Source organism: Mus pahari, chromosome 20 (assembly GCF_900095145.1).
Source record: "Mus pahari chromosome 20, PAHARI_EIJ_v1.1, whole genome shotgun sequence".
NCBI classification, from domain to species: domain Eukaryota; kingdom Metazoa; phylum Chordata; class Mammalia; order Rodentia; family Muridae; genus Mus; species Mus pahari.
The window spans coordinates 9,513,372-9,520,781 of NC_034609.1; the positions used below are offsets into that span (position 1 = coordinate 9,513,372).

Here is a 7,410-nt window from a genome sequence, read left to right on the forward strand (position 1 = left end):
TAGCCCTGGCTGTCCTGGAACTCACTTTGTAGACCAGGTTGGCCTCGAACTCAGAAATCTGCCTGCCTCTGCCTCCCGAGTGCTGGGATTAAAGGTGTGCGCCACCACGCCCAGTTGTCACTTACCTTTTTAAAAAGTAAGGTTTTTCATTTATCTCTATTTGCTATATGTGTGCAGATGCTGTGTGTGTGTAATTCCCTGGAGCTAGTTGTCAAGCCACTAGACAAGAGCTAGGAATTGAACTCCGGTCTTCTGGAAGAACATTAAGTGCTCTTAACCACCGAGCCATCTCTCTGACCCATTTCTCAGCTGTTTTTTATGGTTCAGGTCTTTTGTCTACTTATTTTTGGACTTTTGAGATGGATTTTTTTTTCTGTGTAGCCCTGGCGGTTCTAGAACTTACTATGTAGATCAGGTTGGCCTTCAATTTACAGAGATCGTCAGCCTCTGCCTCTCAAAAGCTGGGATTAGAGGTGTGTACCAGCACACTGGACTTTATTTAGCCATTTTTAATGCTGGGGAAGCATTGTCTGATTCAAGATGAGCCAGGGCTTACACTGTAGCTCAGTGATGGGGGCATTTGCCTGGCATTTGAGATGTTCCCCATATGATCTTCAGCACTGCAAAACAACAGAAGACATTTGACTGTAACCCTGTGATTAAAACTGCTTTCATTGGTTTCCTGAGAGGAGTCAGCTTATGTTTACAGGCTGTGTTCTACAGTTCTGGAGATGGAGCCTAGTTTCTAGTGCATGCTGTCAAGTACACTAACCTTGACCTACATTTTGGAGGCCTTGTTTAAAAATTAGACTGGAGCTGGAGAGATGGCTCGCTGGTTTTCAAGCACTTGCTGTTCTTGTAGAGGACCTGGGTTTGGTTCCCCAGGAGCTGTTGTTACAGGTAGGTTTCTTGTTGCCTGATATGGAAGTCTGATAGATTAGGTCTTTTGCAAGAGAAGTATATGAGATGTCTTTCCAGCCCTTGTATCGTGTTTTTTAAAGTTTCGTGTGTGTGTGTGTGTGTGTGTGTGTGTGTGTGTGCGCGCGCATGTTGCACACATATTTGCTGTGGCATGTGGAGGTCACAAGACTTGCCTCAAGTCAGTTCTCTTCCACCTTGTTGGATGGGACTCAGGTTGTTTGGCTTGGTGCCTGGTGCCTTACTTAATCTGTTGAGCCATCTTTTCAACCTTCCCTGGACACTCCCTCTGAATAGCTGAGGTGGAATGCAAGTCCTCATGCATGTTGGGTGGCTACCAGACACCATGAGCTACACGCTGTAAATCAAAAGTGTTCGTGATAGATACTCAGGCAGGGAGACTACTGTAAATTAAGCGCGTATGCTCTCTCATCAGATTGGAAGTTGGGCATGAGTTGAATGCTTTTAGTTGAAATCAAGTAAATGTATAGGGTCACTGTGAGAATTGCATAGGAAAATACTGTTTGGAAACTTCATGGCAGGGAATATTCAAGGAGGGAAGGGAGAACCCAGCATAGTGATGCTCAACTGTGGTTATTCAGGGGGCTGAGGTGGATGGGTGGATGGTTTTAAGAACCAAGGAGTGTACCTGGAGGGATCCATGGCCTCCAGATACAAATGTAGCAGAGGACGGATGGCCTTGCTGGACAGCAACAGGAGGGAGGCCAGGCCCTTGGTCAGGGGAGGTTTGACCCACCAGTGGGTGGTTGGGTGGGGGGAGCACTCATACAGGCAAAGGGGAGGGTGGAGCTGGGGTGGGGTTAGTGGCAGGGTAACCGGGAAGTGGAATAACATTTGAGATTTAAGTGAATGGAATGATAAAAAAAAAAAAGAAGAAGAAGACAAACATGGGCAGTACAGGAAGACACCTCATCAAAACAACCAAAAACAAGCAGGGAAACTTCTGATTCAAAATCTCTTATGGAGAAAGGAAAGACAACTAAACTCTGTAGCAGTCACACTAGTGTGTATGCCATCAGGAGGCTAATGGAGGCAGGAAGACTACAAGGTGGAGGAGGCCAGCCTGGGTTATGGAGGTAGACCTTGCCTCAGAAAAATCAATCCCTGTGTTACCCTCATGTGGCTGGTCCCTCAGGGGTAAGGGATGCCTCTGCATGGGCCGACTGAGACATCCCCTTCTCCCATACCTCACTACCCCTCCATAGTACCTCCCTTCTCTTTGTCTTTGTGCAAACACATCACCTAGGGCCCACAGTGAGAATCAGCTCTGCAAGTTGCCACTCAAAGCATTTGAATACAAACACCTTTTAAAAAATAAATCATTAATGGTCTGCATTTCATAACCCACATGGCTTCTACCTAGAGTCAAAACCCTCCCTTGAGTAAAAAACAAAAAAACAACAAACCACGCCTGCACCTCCCTCCAAGAAAAAAGCCAAACAAAAACTACTGTGAACCTTCCGACTCTTCAATCTCCAGTTTAATAGCCAACTTGCAAGAACTCAGACCAGCCCATCTTCACGAATAAAAATTGAGTTTTAGGTACGGGGCATCTTGGGATTTGTAGTTTGAAGCCTCAAGGGTGCGTGAGTAGTGAGATAGCTCTGCGCATGCGTAGGGTGGCTATCCGCACGTGCGGTTAAAGGGTTTGTGTTTATATTGAGTCGCTGGCTGTTGCGGAGGTTTCCCTTGATTTTCTCAACAGAGCTTTGCAATAGGGGCTTCAATTCTTGCTTTTTCATGACTGACCGTTGCTGGGAGTGATTGTGCCAATGGGGGAGTGGGCTAAGTTGTTTTCAAGTTGAGGCATTCCTGTATACCTGTCCCTCACCTGAAGGTCAAAACAAAGAAACCACAGCAAAACCAATCAAAGGCCTCGGTTGTACTTTGGGATTCGAATCATGGTTACTTTAGTAACTATTGGTTTAAGCAGAGCGAGAAGACAAGGAACCTGCTGTCAACTGAGCTGTGCTTAAAGCCACATTTTCAAGTGATTTATGATTTGAATAATTATTACTCAAATAATACGCTTATGGTCAAGAAGCTTAATTTGGATGGATCATCTCAAACGGAGCAAATTATGTTAAATCCACTGAGATGGAGGTGTGGCTGAAGAGCGAGTCCCATATCAGCGGCAGGACTAGGAGGGGATGGAGACGGGAAGGGGGTTAGAGGAAAGGTCTCCAATTCTATAATGTTTTACGACTGAAAAGGAAAAACTGTTGACTCCAAACGGCAGAAGCATTCATGACCTGGCTCTTGCCTAAATGCTCTGGACAAGGACTCTCATCTCACTTTTAAGGTAGGTTAGGGGATTATTAAGCTGCCTTATTTTATTTTATAAGTTATAGCAAGGGGCTGAATACGTTGACTCAGCGATTAAGAGCACTTGTCGCTTTGCTACAGGACCCTGTGGTTTCGAGTGCTAGCAAATGTACATACAGCTCACAACTGTCTTGTAGCTCTAGTTCCAGGAGTCAATACCTGACTCTCTCTGTCACTCGACAGAAACGTGATGCAGGCAAAACAAACAAATTAAAAAAAAAAAAAAAAAAAAAGCCGGGCGGTGGTGGCGCACGCCTTAAATCCCAGCACTTGGGAGGCAGAGGCTGGCAGATTTCTGTGTTCGAGGCCAGCCTGGTCCACAGAGTGAGTTCCAGGACAGCCAGAGCTACAGAGAGAAAACCTGTCTCAAAAAAAAAACAAAAAAAAACAAAAAAACCCAAAAAATAGCGACGTGTTATTTTCAGTCCCAGGTAAAAGTGTTAAACAGCATTGAACAATAACAGGACAGTTGCTCTAGTAAAATCCAGCACCCTAAGCTGCCTGCCCTGCTCTTTACGTCGGTGTAGTGCTGTTTAGAGGAGCGAAAGAGAAAGTTACATGTTAACCCCCTCCCCCTGTTTCTCTGTGTAGCCTTGGCTGTCCTGGAACTAGCTCCGTAGACCAGGGAGTGCCGGGGTTAAAGGGGTGCGCCACTACTGCCCGGCTTCATTTTAACTTATTTTTGATCAAAGGGTTTTGTGATGTAGCCTAGGCTTTCCTGGTACCTAGGGGTATACTGTTGCCTTATTCCCTATCCCTGTCCTCCCTCCCTCCCCATCCAGTTCTGAGGCACGCCGGACTGCGAACAGTTTAAATTTTAGGGAGTTGTAGTAAGGACACGGTTAGCTGTGGTTGAAGGATTCCTAAGTCCATTACACACCGAGAGCACCCATGCACTACTAAATTTCTAGCTCCAGCAAAATCTGCAACTCAGTGGGGCTGGGGCCCAGTGAAGAGTACTGTGGGCTCTCAAGAGGACCCGGGTTTGATTTCAGAATCCACATGGTTCACCACCACCAGCTTCACAGGCATCCAGTGCAATCGTCTGGTCCCCACGGCACTGCGCGCACATGGTTCAGGCAAAATACCAATATACATTAAAGGAAGAAAGAAGAAAGCTGCAGTAAGAAAAAGGAAACGAGACGCTGGGAGGACTTAATGGCTAGAGCGGCCTAGAGGCGGTGCTTATTGTCTCACGTGACTTAATTTGGCCAGGGCCGCTCTGTGCCCGATCACGTTTAAGTGCTTCGCTCTCCGATTGGCTTTGTTAGGCCAGTTTGAACGGCGTACGGAAGCCGAAACTGTTCATTTCGGCCGCGTTTATTTTATTTTATTTTTTTTTTAATTCCCTGCTTCTGGCTCCCTCCTTCCGCGCGAGCCTCTGGAGAAGCTGCAGCACTTAGGCGCCGCCGCTGCCTCCCGGGGCCTGGTAGGTGGGCCTCGCTCGGCCGGGACCCCTTGGCTTCAGCTCGCTTCGAACCTCGCTGGGTTCTGGGCCTGCGCCGCGCGCCGCCCAGGCGTCGGGGTCGCGCCCGGCTGAGAGGCGGGGTACCGGGTTGGGCCAGCTCTCGAGGCCGGCAGAACGGGCCGGGCGGGGGAGGGGGAGCTGATCTGATCTCAAGGGGTGGGGCCTCGGCGCCCGGGCAGGTTCGGGTGCCACGAGATGCGGGCCAGTGGGGCGGCTGGGGTCGGGCTGGAGGGGCGCTGATTGGGGGAATCGTCGGGGGACGTCGCGTGGATCGGGTGTGTGTGGGGATCTGTTTCGGCGGGGCTTGGTTGGGTCTGATTTGGGGGAGACAGCCTTGAAAGTTGAGAGGGGAAGGTTGTTTAGTCCTAATACGGAGGGGCGTCAGACTTAAGCCCGGAGGGCTTTGCTGAGTCTGACTGCGAGGCGGTGGTGGGATCCGTTGAGGGTAGCGCACCGGGCGGGTGTTTGTGCGGGACTCTGTAAGGGAAGCTGCAGGGATTGGACGGATGGGGTCTCCGACGTGAAGTGGTCGGGGGCTTAGGGGAATTTGATTGGGGGAGCTGCCAGAGGTCCGTCAGCATTAATTCCTGCTGACTGGGGCGGAGGGTAAGAGCTAGAAAAGCTTGGCCAGATCTGATTGGGGGCAGGCAGCGGGCATTGGGGGCTTTGAACGTGGGTTGGGTGATTTTGACTGGCTCTCATTCAAAGAGACATTGGAAACCTATCGGGTATTGCTTGTATTCTGGTTAAGGAGAGTCACAGGGCCGCGTCTAGGTCAGAAAGGGGGACATGTGGCGTCTACTGAGCTTGTAGAGCCGGTTTAGAAGAGGGAGCAGGGATGAGCAAGATCTGGGCGCTTAGGGACCTAGAGGAGCTCAGGAATCTAGGAGGCGGCTGGCATCTAGTGGAGCTGGAAGGCTGGATTTTGGGGAAGGGAATCCTCGTGGACTGAGCCTTCACCTGAAAGACCGCTGGGGCGGGGCCCCTCGCCCTCGAGGGAGGCGGAAGCCGTGAGGCCCGTAACCGGGGGCGGCGGTGGCATGGATCGCTTTGGAAAGAGGGTTCCTCGTTAGGCTCGATGTGGATCCTTCGCGCCCCCGCCGCTGGTCCTGATTGCCCGCTTTTATATTCCCCCCACTCGCACTCCCGAGCCCGCGACTGCGTGGCCGAGGATGGCTTAGCTGGCGGGGACCCCGCACTTGGACAGGCGCGGATTGGAGGCCTCCGCTTCTCCGCGGAGAGCGCTTGCGTCTGCATGCAGCCGCCTCTGCCTCGGGGACTCAACTTGGGTCTCACACAGAACTCCAGCGACCCAGCGCTGATCCAGGCTCCTACCCCTGCAGTTCGCCTTGCGCCATGGAGTGGCAGCCAGACGAGCAGGGCCTGCAGCAGGTCTTGCAGCTTCTCAAAGACTCGCAGTCGCCCAACACAGCTACTCAGCGCATTGTGCAGGATGTATCCTTCTTTCCTTCCGGGGCTCACGGAACAGGGCAGATGTCTGCACCTCGTGAAGGCCAGAGAGGGAGGGACTACTTCTTGATTCCCAGACTCTTTCTGCTGTGAGAGAACATGAATTAAAGGTTTAGATCTTGCTTCCATTTCTGGAGTGGAGAAAATGATGGGGATGTCTGATCTTCACGAAGTACTTAATCCTTTAACTGTTAAGCTGAGTGTTGGTAACTTTCCTTTAACAGATGGGAACCTGGAGGCTTAAACTGGGAAACTGCCTAACCTAGGAACCAGAGTGAGAAGCCCAGCCATCGCAGATTTTAGTAGTCTACCTTGTCAGAATGAGGGTAGATGAGTAGGGACGTTGGAGTCCCAACATGAGTGTTTTTGTAGTTGAAAACTTTTTTCCTAAGAGCTCTTTATATATATATATATATATGTATACACTGATTAGTTTTGTTATTAATTTGATACACCTATGAAGAGGGGCCTTCAATTGAAGAATTATCTCAATCAGATTGGCCTGTGGGCATGGCTGTGGGGAATTTTAATGATTAATAATTGATGCTAGGCTGTATAAGAAAGGATGGTGGATGTGTGTTAGGGAAGGAACCAGTAAGCAGCTTTGTGCAGAGGTTTCTTCTTCAGTTATATTCCTGGAGTTCCTATCTTGGGACTTCCCAATGATGAGTTAAAACAAACCCTCAGTGTTTTATCACAGCATCAGAGAAGCAAATCAGAGTAAGTTGAGAATTTTAAATGATATATGATCATGGAAGCATCCACCTTTAATCACAGTGTTCAGGAGGCAGAGGCTGGTGAATCTCGGAGTTTAGGAATAACCTGGTCTTATGAAAACTCTTTATCTCAAATGAAAAAATTGAATGTTTGAAGCAATATCAAATTTCACTTGAAAATGGGACTAGTCCACCACCTTTTCCTGTGGGGTTGAGATTGGAACATACGAGCCTAGAGCATGCTAGCCACTTGCTTTATTCTTGAGCTGCACCCCTAAGTCCTGCTCCTGGAACTCAGTCATTCACTCTAGTTTTCTCTTAGTGGCGCTGGAGACTCCGTGGTCCAGCCTCACACGTGCTAGATGCCTATTTTACCACTGAGTAGACACCTTGGCTGGTTTTTCTTGTTCTTTCTTTTATTTTTAATTTTTCTTTCTTTCTTTCTTTCTTTCTTTCTTTCTTTTTTTTTTTTTTTTTTTTTTTTTTTTTTTT

General features: G+C 48.9%; 1 protein-coding gene across 10 annotated transcripts in view; it reads left to right on the plus strand.

The window, feature by feature from the left end:
* The first annotated feature begins 4,512 nt into the window (after positions 1-4,512).
* The window catches only part of Tnpo2 (transportin 2), a 20,836-nt gene continuing 17,938 nt past the window's right edge, over positions 4,513-7,410 (plus strand). Inside the window, exons 1-2 of one of the 10 annotated variants that reach the window (XM_029532364.1) lie at positions 4,513-4,693; positions 6,033-6,187. In XM_029532364.1, coding sequence (XP_029388224.1) covers positions 6,089-6,187 — 99 coding nt within the window. In that variant the 5' untranslated portion in view covers positions 4,513-4,693; positions 6,033-6,088. Of the gene's footprint in view, positions 4,694-4,883; positions 5,008-5,036; positions 6,188-7,410 lie in introns of those variants that run through there. The other 9 variants (XM_021220617.2, XM_021220618.2, XM_021220620.2 and 6 more) reach the window with 9 other exon arrangements.